Source organism: Alligator mississippiensis, chromosome 10, assembly GCF_030867095.1.
Source record: "Alligator mississippiensis isolate rAllMis1 chromosome 10, rAllMis1, whole genome shotgun sequence".
In the NCBI taxonomy this organism is placed as follows: domain Eukaryota; kingdom Metazoa; phylum Chordata; order Crocodylia; family Alligatoridae; genus Alligator; species Alligator mississippiensis.
The window spans coordinates 757,190-771,685 of record NC_081833.1 but is presented as its reverse complement, the minus strand read 5'-3'; the positions used below and the strand labels follow the sequence as shown (position 1 = coordinate 771,685).

Here is a 14,496-nt window from a genome sequence, read left to right as displayed (position 1 = left end):
GCACAGGATTGGACCAGCAGACGTGTGGGCAGTGGGGGTCACGTACATGTCCACCAAGGCGGATGTGGTGCCTTAATCTCAGGGGGGCAGAGACCAGCGCAGGCCTCCATGCTGGGGCATCTGGGCAGGAGCTGCCCAACCGCGTGCGCGGCGCTGTGCAGCTGCCATCATCACACCTCCCCCAAAGGAGATGCATGGGGGCTGGGCAGGACAGGGGGACCGACGGGAGAGCCCTGAGCAGCGTCTGCTGCCCTCACTCCACCCCGCTACGGCTGGCAGCGGTCTCATGGGCACCCCGGCTCCACTCCCAGCCTCGGCCCCTGCCCTCAGCACTCACCTGCCAGGTTACAGGTGAGCTCCTCTGCTCAGCAGCAGCTCTGCCGGCTGTTTTCAGCTCTCGCGAGGCCCAACTGCGCTCAGCTCCGAGGGACCGGCTGCATCCACTGCCCGAGCCAAGGCGAGGGGCCAGCGTTGGCCTGGCTGTGGCCGCGGCACATGCCACCCCTCATGGCAAGGTGCGGCAGAGCTTTGGGAGCAGCGGCCATAGCCACCGTCGGCGCTAGCCTACCCCTGCTCAGGCCTGGCAGCGAGGCGGGGGGAGCGGTGTGGCCTCACCCCAAGGCAAGCGTGGGAAGAGCAAGAGGGGAAGTTGAGGCAAGCCTGGGTGCAGCCAGCAGAGGTGACTCCACCACCACCTTGCCCAGTCATCTTCCCTGGGCTTCTCTCCAGGAGGGAAGGAAATCCCCCTCCCGCGAGGGCCGGCTGCCCTTCCCTTGCGCCTGGATGGTGCTCAGAGCCCTCCACGTGGGTGCTGGGTTTTTATCCTCGGGTTATTTCTAAACACTTGAAATAATCAGACACAAACATAGGGCGAGATAAAGCCCACAGCTGGCATTGTGCGCTTCCTAGATAAGCAGAGTGCCATCAGTCACACACCTACCAGAGCAGAAGAACATGTATTAAGCCTCGACTGGCACAACATGCCCTGAAACGCAGTCCTGCAAGTGCTGTGGGAGAGGAGCTGGCGTTATCTGGCTGCAGCGCAATGCCTGCAGGCAAGGCTTTTGCTCAGCAAATACATCAGCAAACACAACGGCACTCCCCCCGTCCTGTCCTGTCCCACCCCACGCCTGCCCTTAGGCTGGCAGCACCGGGCATCCCTGCTTCCGACCCCCCCCCCCCCCCCCCGATCGGCAGGCAGTGTCAGGATGCATTAAGGACCAGAAAGCAGCGGGAGGGACCTCGCGTTAACTCTTGCTCCGCAGACTCTTCGAAGAGCGTCGCCGACTTCCCACAGCCCAGCAGCTCTCCGCCAGTCCAAGGTGAACCCCTCCTGCTTGCACAGCTGCGTTGCCACGCACGTCTCTCCAGTCTTCTCCCGTGCAATGCTGGGCTCTGGCGGACCGGCGGCCAACCTCAGCTGGACTCTTCGTGCCATCCGTCCTACACAAGCACTCCCAGCGCCACGCAGCTGAGGTTCAGCAGTCCGAGACCCAGCGCTCAAAGCTACCTGCCTTGCTAGCTCCTTCCTCCAGGCGCAGGCTCACCTCTCACGTGGGGAGCACCCCCATCGCCAGGCAGGCCGGGGAGCCACCACTCTCCCCTCCTTCCCATCCCCCTGAAGGCACTTTTCTCCCAAGATGCCCATCAGAGGCTGCCAAGCCCCACATGCTTTGTGCCCCTTGCCTGAACGCGACGTTGCACAGCCTCCTTTTCCAAAGACCATTTTCCCACGAACGCAGCCCAATAGCAGGATCCCGAGACCAACCCTGAGGGCTGATCACGTTTTGCTGAGGCAGGGTGGGTGGGGGCAGGTCCTCGGAGCCAACCTCCGTTCTGGCAAGAGCTGTGGGGCTGCTTGGGAAACAGAAAGAGAAATTCAAAACAGACTCAAACCCGAACAGAGATTTCCAGTAGTGACAACCACCGTGCAGACGTCCTACAGCTGCGAAGCAGGCGCCGGGCTCTGCGAGTCTCTTGGAACAACACCCTAAAGGTGAACAGCAATCGCGAAACGGCGCCGCAGCAGCGAAGGCAACCAAACCGCACGCTCTGCGGCCACCGCCGAGGCTGTCCTGAAGCGTCTCAGTTAAGCAGCCTGGATCCAAGCATTTCAAAACTCCCTGCTAGCAACCGAAAGCAAATTTGAGCCTGTGACGGAAGAGCATATCCTTTTTAATCAATTTAAAAAAAAATAATAATAATCTCATACCAAATACCCATGGCTCAAGAAAATTAAACGTCAAAATAGTAGGAAGCCACGCACAACAACACTAATGCCCAAGACAAGAGACGGGATGTTTTATGATCAAATTTATTAATTAAATTTCATTGACTGTTTTACTGTAGTTCACACCAGAGACTGCCAAAGTAAACTAAACATTTTACATTCACTACAAAGTTCCCTCGATTTTTTCACAACTAATCCAAAAACATGAAAGTCGTAGGGGTCCCTTTCCCTCCTCGTTGGTATTCTGGCTCCCATCGGTGACTGCGGGACTTACTTTCCTGCATTGAAAGGAGAATTGAGCCCTTGATTTCAGCAGCCCTCTTTGTAGCAAATACCTGGCAAACCATGTTTCTGTATTTACAAAACCAATCATCTGACGGCATCGAGAACAGACCTCTGCGTTCCCCAGAGGCCCGGCATGGACGAGCCAACGAGTGACCTGGCAGCAGGGGGGCAGCGGGGCGGTATCATGTCGGAGAGATATACAAAACAGCCAGGTCCGTGTCTTCGCAGTCAGCCGCGTTAGCACCTGACAGTGCAGACAGGTGTACAACAGGCCTGATCCTGCTCCCCTGAAGCCAACCGTCTTGCCATGGACTAATGGGAGCAAGATCACTCCCCCGTCAGCAAAAATCAAATCTGCAATGATTCGGAGCGCCTGCATGTGTGTGGGATCAAAAGCGAAAGAGATGCTTAAGCAAGCCTTGCCCTACAGAGGCTTCTAGGGCTGGTAGGAGGAAGCCAGAACATTAATAAAATCTTACCCAACTAGTGTTCCTAAAATAATTTGTTCCTGATCTAACAAGCATTTGATAATATATATCTATGATATGCTCCATTTGAATGTTTTCTTAAAAACGCCTGAAGACAACTTCCCTATTTGAGAGCTATCTACAAAAGGTCTTTGTTATACCATCTTTCCTTTTATGTGTCTACTTCTAACAAATATCAGAGAAACACATGTCAGATGCTACAATTTAAACTTTCATCATATCTGAAAGTGAACATCTTTTAAAGTGTATTTTCAACATGAAAAGAGCTAAGTCACAATTATATTCCGTTGTGTAATTTGTGAGAAATCAAGATCATTTGCATAGTTTCCAAACTGAAACTTTGGAAAATAGCGATTTCAGGAACAGGAAGTGTTACTCTAGGGAAGTGCTATCCCTGCAATTTCACGACACGGCCCAAGAAATGTTGCACAGACTCAGTACCAGGATCGGCACTTAGTCTGAACGGCTCCCAGAAAAAAGAAATTACTTCAAAGTGTGGTTATAAAAATCACAAGCTATTTTCTCCCGTACATTTGCCAATTTTAATGAAGACAAAACCCCATCTGAACTTCAGCATACAAAACTCCAATACAAGGGTGATTTTTTAGCAAGGTGGGTAAGAGCCGGGCCGAAATTCTGGACTCTTCGTTCAATAGCAAAAATCTTCCAATTCTCTTAATAGAAAAAATTCCGATTTGACAGGAAGATTATGGCAATCCAGAAATAAATAGCTATAAATACATTCATCATTCCTATTCCAAAAATCACACGGGGAAGGCGGGGAGGGGGGGACACAAATCTGAAATGAACCTAACCGAATCTGTTGGTTTACAATGAGACGTTGGCAGACTGTAGCAGAGTGACTCTAGGAGGGGAAAATAACCAAGTAGGGAATAAATTGGTCCAGTATTGACATTCATGAAACATACCAGTTAGCATAATTCTGCAGTCAATTCATCCTTTAAATGACACTATTCAGTCAATTTTTATTTGCTTCAGGTATACATAATGAAAGCAGTTTCCTTTGCATCTTTGCTGAAGATAGGTATAGTACCCTGGAGACACTGTAACAACCCCTCAGTATGCATGTGTGTATATATAATTATATACAAATAATCATGCATCCACACACACATCTGTATATCATCAACACTGCGTGCAGGTCACATCCATCATCATTCATCATTGGCAGCACTTGTTCCTCTCACTTGGCCTTGGTTACGTAACTGTGGGGAAAAGCAAAAAACACCGTTTAGCTGGTTGTCGTTACCCAAATATCACCTGCACCAAGCTCAGGCTCATCACTAAGTCTCCAGGAAATGGTGCGTACGGGGTAGTCAGCCACGGCCAGCACAGAGCGGGCTCGGACTGAATGGTGCAAGCTCTCCTAAGGAATCTTTTAGCTGGTGTGCAAGGCCTGTTAGTGGGAGAGCAGCTCGCAGGTCAGTAGAAGTCAGTCACAGACACCAACCACTCATCAGCCAGTCCCTGGGATTTAACGTGTGCTTTGAACTGTGGACCCTGCCCGCAGCATCGAGCAAATGTTCACAAGGGAGAGGACTGACGCGGACCCAAAGGCCCGGGACTTCCGAAGGAGCCGGTCCCTGGCAGTTGCCCCGAGGGCATTTTTTCTTCCCAGCCAGATAAGTCCGAATTAAACTGGTGGGAACGGATGGTCAGAGGCTGCTCAGAATCTCTCCGCCTGCTCTGTTTGCCCGCACAGAGAACCTGACCCGTGCCCCGTCCCGCCCCCTTCCCTGGGTCGACTGGTGCTTTTTGGATGCAATGTCCACTGCATTTTTAACCACGCTGAGTCTAACCGCAGCAACACATCCCTCTGGCTGGTTTTGTCCAGGAAGCCTCCTGCAGGCCTTGCAGCTCAGGGGCCAATCATGAGACCGAACAGTGGAGCCTGCGCGCTGGACGAGCACGAACAATTATACAATACCAACCTTGGCCCTTAATTAAGTGTCGTGCGATTGCACTGAGCATGTGCCCAGGGCCCACCGAGATGCCACTGTGTGGTGAAAGTTTCTCATGAATCCTAGCCATAAAAAAGCGACATCCAACAACTGACTGCAACCAAGCAGGGGAGCAGGAGGGAACCACGCTGCACCGCTCATGGAGGGTTTGTTCTAGCAGTAACTCCCAGCACCAGAAGTTATTGTTCTGCTTTTGCACCCAGGAATTCACTTACACGGCTTGTTTTTGCCTCTGAACCTACAGAGAACTCCTCTAGACGTCAGCCGCCAGTGTGCCTCGGACGGAACCCTTCTTACGCATCTAAACGCAAAATAAAACTGTGAGCTACCAACAGAGAACCTGTCGCCGGGTTAGTAGGAGAGCACCAAATGCCTACACAGTTGTCTCAGCGGATGGGACCACCGCGGGCTCCAGAACAAGCTGAAGGGTTGGGAAGACTAGCCCGAAGGGACATTGTTCAGGACAGGAAAATCAGTGCAGGCAACAGAGCTGCTGTACAAAGCTGCAGTGCCTCTCCAGTCCCGAAGAGTGACCGAGACCTCAGACCGAGCTCGGTGCACACCCGCCTGAAGCACGCGCACCGCGCTTCCACGGTGGCTGTGGCAGAGAGCTCAAGGGCATCGCAGAGTTTTGGCAATTTTGTGCACTGACTGGGATTTGAATCGCTCAGCAGTCAACTGATGAGCGTTTAAAATGTGGTACGACTCTGGATTTCCAGGAAGAGAGCCAGGCACAAGAGAAAAATACAGGAAAACTGTGAAAAGAGCGGAGAGATGGAGAGAAAAACTCCACAGGAACTCAGATGAGAACAGGCCAAGGGACAGCAGAAACAGCAAGGAAAGCAATGGCCACGAGAGGATTAAACGAGATTGAGACAAGAAACAGAGAAAGCAAGAAATGCAACAAAAAGGAAAGGAAAATTTAAACAAAAGTCTAGCTGGGTTCAGAAATGAGAAGGGTTTTAATGAAAGAAATGAAAGGCTTGGAAAGAGAACGCAAACCTGCCAATGTCATTAGACACCGGGCCGTTTCCTGTGATTGTTTCTTTGTGACAATACAGAGCGGCAGGGAACAGTGGGATGCCACGAGCCTCCACGGAGAAGCTGAATGCTTCCCCGCAGGACTGGGAGAGCAGGGACATTCCCGTCATACCAAGCCTCTCACCACTGGGCCCCTTCTTGCTGGTGGTCTTGTACTCATGATTTAGAGGGCTGCTATTTAAATCACAACACTTCCACAGCTAGTCACACAGGCATAAGGGGCAAAGTTACCATGAGACAATACTGGCGTTCAACTTGTAGCTGGGGTGCCCTCTGCCTGCTCACACTGGCTCACAAGCACACCCCGGCACCAACGTCTTTGGTCTGCATTTTACAGGTGCTCCCAAACCCCGAACATGTTAGTAGAGAAAAAGCAGCGAGAAAAATACTAGAGAGCATTTCAAACAGCAGGTCCCAACCCCTTTGACATGTCTCACAAAGCGTCCCAGCTGAAAGGCCACAGGAGTGTTTAGCCAGTCAGTCACATTTGATCAAGTCGTATTTAGCAAGCAGCCCCAGGGAGCGCTGAGCCTGGGAAGTCTCCTACACAAGGCCACACCATTTGGAAAAACATTCTGCTTCAGTCTGCAAAGCTGAACAGAGAAGCAATGTTCAGCTTCCAGGATGGATACAGCTCGTAGAAATGGGTTTGGGGTTATGTCTGAAAAGCAAATGACTCTGGTTTAACTTCAGCATGGCAGATCAGAACCAGCATACAGAAAAATACCTCGGGCCCCAAAGACTGCTAGACAGTCGTTACATGACCATAGCTGCAAAGCACTGAACACAGACAGAAGTTACGGACAATTTCTTCTTGCTCCAGGTATTTTTCACTGCGCTTTAGAGCCAGTATTCAAAGACAGCGTGTACTACTGGAACGAAACCGTCAGGGAAGGTCTTTCTGCTTCCACCGCAGGAACGTTTGCAGATACGAACATCCGACGTTACTTTTTGCAAAAGGTCAAAAGAGGAGTTACTCACCGCTGGGATGGGTCCATGGGTCACCTTCGCAAGGAGACAAGACGGCCACAGTCCATGTAGACACACCGAGGGGGAGTCTCCCTTCCCGCTGATGCATCACGTGCTGCTACTCTTCTCCTATACGTACCTGGGGCCGTACTCACACTGCTCTACTCTGTCCCATGGAAATGGGATGAGTCTGGCCCACAGCAAACCAGGGAGCAATGGCATGCAAGAGAGAAGCCTTTGGGGGCACTCCAGTTGGAGGGGGAGCTACTCCTCCACAGACCAGGGAAGTTCCCCAAGCTGATGAGCCAGAGGGAAGGAGGGAGTAGAAGAGGAGCCTCAGAGGAGATGCTCAGATCTACATGTGCGTCCAAGTCGGCAGAGGCTTGTGCCAACCCAGAATGGAGGCAGTAAGGTTGCCCTGAGTGCAACCCTGACCTGAAGACACAAGGGGCAGATCCTCTAGAGCAGCAAGGTGGTGCAACTGCCCCATTTCTGCACTTACTGATGGCCAAGTGGGACGTGATGGGCAGGGCATGCAAGCCAGCAGATGCATCCCCTTGTTTCTTTCTCCTTGGAAAAAAAAAGGTTTTGTGTTTTTTTTTAATTTGTATCCGAGGCCAAATTACCCAAAACCAATTCCAAATCCAAGAGTCCAGAACCTTAAGTGGCCCTACTACCGGCAAACTTTCTCCACCCACACCTGGGGCTTCAGATGTTTCCAAATCCTTTAGTGGGCATCCTACTTGCAGACCTAAGCCCAGAGGCTCGGGGTTCAGATGCCCCCAAGTTTTGCTTGCCCTTAGCCATAAGGCCCTTGGAGCAAGCAAGGGAGGAGACTCCTATTTCCATAAACTGGGCTTAAAGCTGCTACACGTTGGCAGGTACTGAACCAGCCAGAAGAGCAGTTCTCCTGGGGCGCGGTTCAGGAAAAACTGCCTTCATGGTCACAGATGCATGGTATTCCCCTGCCTGTGTTAAGAAGCCACTACACTTGGTCTGAGCCTTCAAGAGGGGGAAAAAAAAAGGTAAGCACTTGGAGATGAGAGCACAACATGATGTTTTTCCTATCTGTTCTCTGAACATCCAGAGGGAAGCATTGCTAGTAGACACTTCCAGCTGAGGGCAAACAGATCCATCCAGCTTTGCAAACACACAGTTGAGCCTGGGCTCAGAAGTCAGCCACAAAGCTTTCGAGATGTTCAGACTGTGGCGAATGGCTTGAAAACGCTGCTTCTGAGAACCAGCACAGGCAGGAAATTACCGTCATCCTATGTTACGCTTAACTACAACTCTCAAAGGAAGTTCAGGGCCCACCGAGCGCTCAGGAAAAGAGCGAACACTAAGCAAACAGTGTCACGACTTAAATGCAAGAGCCAAGGGATGCTTGGCAAATCAAGCTGGGCAATGATATGGCTATGTCCTTGGTAAGCAAATACTTCTGGGCATAAGGCAATCACAAATTACATCTGATGTCCTGTGACTATGGTACATCTCGAGAGGATCTGTCCCTAGGTGTCCGCCACTGGCTCTGTAGTGGGGGAAGATGAAGAAGTGCCAGATATTCTTCACTGGGAGCTGAGGACATTCAATGTCTGCTGCTCTAACAGAAGATGGGAAATTCCTACCACCTTCCCTAATCTCCAGAGTAGAGGCTGTCACACATTCCCAGGCAAGAACTGTGGGCTCACAAACACAGGGATGTGCAGAGCATCTCTTCTTTGTCTAAAAAGCATTTCCATGCACAGAAAGGATGCAAAAGGCTATTGAAGCTCTCACATGCTGAAGGTAATGCTGGGAAGGAGAGGACAGAACTTGCATCAATATTGATAGCATAATATTGCTCAGTGGAGAGAACTACCAATACCAACGGTGAATGTGATGAGACACCTAAGCTGTCTCAATACCTCTGGGCTCTGAATGTTTTAAGTTGCCTAAAATACAGACACCACAGCTCAAGGCACGACGTGCCTAGCCAGAACCAAGGCACCATGGACACTAAGGTGAGCTGAACTGATGCTGGGCGATAGGGTCAGTAAGACCTGGCACAAGCGCTGCAGTTTCGGCAATGCCAGAGAATCCAAGTGGGACAGAGAAGCTGAACTGGAAGTGCTCGTGCTGAACATCAGGACCTGGAAAACAAACTGTGCAGCCAAGGGCTTCTCACCACAGCTTATGGCATTCCTCAGCATCTCCGATGGAAAGAGAGGGAGGGTAGCTTGAATGCTGACCTTCCTTTCAAATGCCCCTGGGGACGATGTATGCAGGTCAGACGAGAACCACTTGGTCCTCACCACCCCCTCCGTTTGTTCATCAGTGCCTTTTTGTTTTTGTCAGTATTGGGGTGGGGAGTAAGAGGGCAGGGCAGGGCAGGGCAGGGCAGGGCAGGGCAGGGCAGGAGTCTCAGTTTCATCAAGCTCATCAAGACAAGTCAGGCAGTCTTTATCTGACATGTATGCATTTACTTCAAGACATGTTTGAAGGGAAAAAATAAATCGGCTCTAATGACAACTAGAGAACTGAACAAGATGGCTCTGAGGAGTGAGGGGACAGCTCCGAGGCCCGGCTGACTAGTGACAAGAGGGAGCCGAGGGGAAATGTGCGCTAGGGAATCTACATATGGATGGAAAGAAATGCTCAGAGCAGACACTCGGGACATGGAAAACTTACCAGAACACATACATTTCAATAACTGCTGTCCCTGTACAGCACAGTATGCAGGAGCTGCACAACTGCAGCTCTGGGAGAGGATCCAGAGAAGAAAAATACACCTTTATCAGCACGCTCCCACAGCTCACAGGTGGGCGAGTGACAACAATGCACATGGCCTACTTCAGGTCTCAGGGAACCCAAATACCACTGCCACAAATGCAACAATCACAACATCCCCCTCCAAGCAATCTTACCGCTTCCAGCTCTCTTTGGGTTTCATCCTCCATTCTCCTGATGTCTTCCATGGTCAGGTCAATCCACTTGTCAATCCAACAGAACAGCTGGCGGTGAAAGTTGGTAAATATCCTTTTTTCTTGCTTTAAAAAGGTAAGGCAGAATTAGAGGCCCATGGTCAGCCAGCATTCACAAGATAATAGTCAGTGGTCACTGCAATTTAAAAGCAATCAAACTAGCCGTATACTCTGCTTCACAGTGCTATAACCCACCTCTTCCAAATTCCCTGGGTTTTAGTTAGCACATCCTTTTCCACCTGAACAAGCAAGTGAAGAGTACTTACAAAAACTACTTTTTCTACGTAAAAAGTTCAGTAACTTATTGCTCCAAAAAGCTGGAGACTCCAACATGCACCTATTCCTTTCCGGCTGTAAAATGACTACAGCATCTGTGCATGAACTGTACAGGGGGAAAATCCAGAGCAACCCAAAACAGCTACAGTACAAGCTCAGGGACTTACCCTACACATTTTTCATTGCAGAGGCAAACAGAGGCAATTCAGAAAGTAGTGCTGGTGATGCAGTTGGTAGCAGAATTACAACCTGCCCTGGTAACTAGAATTGAACTAGTGTCCCAACAGGATGCAAGGAACACACTTCGCTGCTACAAAGGACATCCTTTGAAAAGGTACAAAACGCCGAGTACACAGAAGTGAGGATTCCTGGGCACCTGAAAGTATTAGTCTCCATGCCACAGATAATTCCTATTGGAGTATTTCCATCGTCTTTGATATACAAGGTGCCTGGCAACTTCCTGTGGGTACTGCCTCCATACCTCTCCTAAATCCCGTTCCCATCAGCAATACAAATCCCATCTCACCTTAAGGTTGCACGCCTTACTTCTGACCTTGCCGTGGCATGGGTGAGTTGCTAAGTGCCACATGTGCACACAGAAGCTAGCAATAAGAGCTGCTCAAGGCTGCAAGCTCCCACCTGTGGTTTGTTACCTCACTGACCCCCTTCCCCCAGCCCCTGATCATTTCCAAATGATGCTGATTATACAAAATACGCACGTGGCTACTGCCAAATCACCAGAAGTCAATCTGGTTCTCTGTGAAGGACAGTAACTTGAACGACACAGGAAAAAGAGTGCGGTAGAAGGTACTTCAGATGACCATGTACTGTGGTTGCATAAATAGGAAACATCTGTGGCATGGGGACTAATACCTCTCTCGGGTGCCCAGGAATCCTCACTCCTGCATGCTCAGGGTTTTGTACCTTTCAGAGGACGTCCTCGGTTTATCTTCTTGTACTTTCCAGTGTGAAATCCACAGCGTTTGCTTTCTCTGAAAAGGACAGCTGCACCCAACTCACAGATGCCAAGGGAAATATGACTCCAACATCCCTGGGCCCTTACTATGCGTCACTGCTATCAAGAACGCCATCTTCCCCACCCCCAATTATTCCTGCCGTCTCCACGCCTCTTACCACCACACACATCACAGTATGAGCAGTGGTACGGAACAGCTGCAGTTTGTTCTCAGAGCCAACCACCACTATCTTACATTAAACCTAGCAACTTGTTTCATTCCCACCCTTTAAAAGCTAACGTCATACCAAGAAACCATCAAAACATCTTGGCTTGCCGAGCTTGCCGGGCTAACATGTTGCTCTAGGGGACAAAAGAACTGACACGAAGGTGTGAGCGCTCCACACGTCTGCCTGTAGTTTTTCCTGCATCATTCAAGCTTTGCTGTACTCCTTTTAAGAGGAGACTATTCCCCAGCACAGTGCTTCATTATACACGAAATGTCACCTTATGAAGGGACACACGAGATGCAGGCACTAGTTCTTGCTCATCTTTGAGCTGTTCATACATTCAGAGGGATGAGGAGAGCCTGTGCTGGTCACAGCGCCCCCGTTTATGCCATTTCAGGGAACCTAAAGTGACTTAAGTAACTGTTGTCCACAGGTGAAAGTGCCACAGTATTGACTGCTGTCCCCCCAGATTCATTCACAAGAGCTTAACGTGGTCCAAGGCAGTAAGCATGAACCAACCTAAAACCAGCAGCAGAGCAGTGACCTCTTTGGCAGATATTTAGTTTAACTTCCTACATGAGCCCCCCACCCCATCCCCCCAATTACAGCTTGTGTGCGCCTGGATGGCCAGGGGCCCACATCCTACAAGATGAATGGCACCGCAGCAAGACACTTTCTACAAGGTGCGTAGAACATGCAATGCTGGAAAAACATTCAAGCACCCATGTTTTGGTCAGGCAGAATGCCTCTTCTTTTTCAGACTCGAAGGAAGTAGTAGCAATTTCTCCCGATACCATTCAAGTGTTTAGGCCACGATCCTGCAAACACTTGCACAGAACTTGCTACCCTGAGCAGCCCTATTCATAAATCAATTTTACTGCCGTGGGAAATCCAATCAGCGGACTGTTCACAGAGCCAGGGTCTAGATGTGCACGGCGCTTCAAATTCTTTGCCTGCTTTTTCCACCTCTGCCTTAAAAACGGTATTTGATAAAACATCAGTGCGTGCAGGACCGGAGACTTGGAAGAGGCAGTTCTATTTGCTCAAGAAACAAATGAATCAATGCCTCACTACAAAGGAAAAACAAAGGAGCAGACAAAAATCCCCTTTTCATTACTTTACTGCTACTTAAAAACCCCAAAAGCAGCAACACGCAGACAACCAGCCAGAAGCCCAATGCCGCAGCGACAGTCCGTACCTTTTGGATAAAGTTTTCCACTTTGTTCTGTAGTCCCCACCATTTAAATTTGATAGTCACCAACTTGTAAGCACACATTTTAGGACAGTCTTCATCAGCTGCAAGCTCCTTCTGTTTGTGAAAATTGGAAGGAAAACCAAAATGAATGTCAACTGCTGGGGATACTCAAATTCTTGAACATGGATTGTAAAGGACTGCAGACATAGGCATTTAGTATGATTATTGTAAATGACCGTTTAAGTGATTAGACAAGTGCTGCGCTGTGAGCATGCTAAGTGCCAAGGATGAACAGGTTAAAAGCCGGGCTTTTGTTTGGTTTTTTTTAAAGAAACACTTCAGCTCCACTCCCAACTGTCACTGAGCTGGAAATCATTTAAAATTGATTTACTTTTCATTATTTATGCTGTTAAAGTTACTCTTAGGGTCTTACCCTGGACAGCAAAGATGGACTAGAGTCCATATCAAGTTGTTCGCGTGTTGTTTAACATGAGAAAAATTCTGCACCATTGGGGGTGCAGCCTTACTACAAGCAAGTGTTTGATGAAGCATCCCCCCTCCCCACTCAGAACAGAGAACCACGTGGACGCTGCTATTAGCTTTACAGAACCGCCTTTCACAATACCCTACATCAGTGGGCACCCACCTTTTTGGGCAGGCAGGCCACAAGTTAGCCCTGCCTGCACCCTCCCCCAGTGCCACTCTGACCCCCTGCACCTGCCTGACCTGCTGTCCTGCTTTCTGCTCTGTCTGATCTGCTGCCCTTCCCCGTCTGGTGCTTTGCTTTCTGCTCCCCCCTGCTCCACACACACACACACACACACACACACACACACACACACAGACAGAGCTGCCTATGCCACTTGGCACTCATGCAGCAGCCTGGCCACCCCTAACCTATACAATTAAGAAAACTGAACCTGACACTGTCCCATTACATATTAATCCCATTTCAACCACATACAATATACCAAGTACATTTACAGTCCACACCCAAGTTATGGTATTTTCTGGCAAATAAGATGCAGGTTGTTCCCCCAAAATTGAAAGCTGTGCAATGAAAACAAAGCTGTATGATGAAAACTACCCAAAACCATTGCAATAAAGCTGGCCAAAATTCAAATCACAGTTGTTACAAATCTTTATTCCCCCCCACAATTTTATCCTTTTGGGGAGGGAGGGAAGGAGGTGGTCTTATGCACAGGTGCATCTTATACAGTGGAAACTATGGTAGTATCTCCGAGTTTCAATGCGATCTACTAAAACTCCCAAAGAAAAAACAACCCCCCCCCCCCCCCCCCCAAGAAATGAAACGTGTTTGCATGAGGTTTTTACAGATTCATAGACGCAAGGGTTGGAAGGGACCTCAAAGGATCATCGAGTCCGACCTCCTGCCAGCAGCAGGAAAAAGTGCCGAGGTCACGTGACCCCAGCCAGGTGCTTGCGGTCTCCTCTTGAAGACCCCCAGGCAGGGGAGAGCCCCTTTGCTGTGGTGCTAGCACAGCTCAGACTGACTCCATGCATCTATATACAGAACAGAAGGAAAGATGCAGACATTTGCCATGGCCCTGCCCTACCCCTCCTCCAGCAGTGCATTTTCAGCCAGATTTGAGGCCAGTATTTCCTTGCCAGCCACAACTGGCCTATGCATTTTTCCATTTGCAGAACAAACAGCAGTCCCCAGTTTGGACAGTCTGGCCCCGACTACAAGGGTAGGTTGGGTTGAGGAGTCCTGTTCCACCTCCGGAGCAGACCCACCCACCGCTCAGGACACAGTGAAATACAGCAGGGTAAAAGAGCCACCCACCACAAACAGCCGTTGCACCAGCAAAAGACATGGCTGTGGGGAATCGCGGGAGCTCTGCACATGGAAGCAGCAAGAACA

General features: G+C 49.8%; 1 protein-coding gene across 2 annotated transcripts in view; it reads right to left on the bottom strand.

Moving 5' to 3' along the window:
* Nucleotides 1-2,298: 2,298 nt before the first annotated feature.
* The window catches only part of PITPNB (phosphatidylinositol transfer protein beta), a 51,353-nt gene continuing 39,155 nt past the window's right edge, over nt 2,299-14,496 (bottom strand). The window contains exons 9-12 of one of the 2 annotated variants that reach the window (XM_006270334.4): nt 12,615-12,725; nt 9,899-10,021; nt 5,201-5,286; nt 2,299-4,229 (exon numbers count right to left, since the gene is read on the bottom strand). In XM_006270334.4, coding sequence (XP_006270396.1) covers nt 5,239-5,286; nt 9,899-10,021; nt 12,615-12,725 — 282 coding nt within the window. In that variant the 3' untranslated portion in view covers nt 2,299-4,229; nt 5,201-5,238. The remainder of the gene's footprint in view (nt 4,230-5,200; nt 5,287-9,898; nt 10,022-12,614; nt 12,726-14,496) is intronic. The other variant, XM_006270333.4, reaches the window with a different exon arrangement.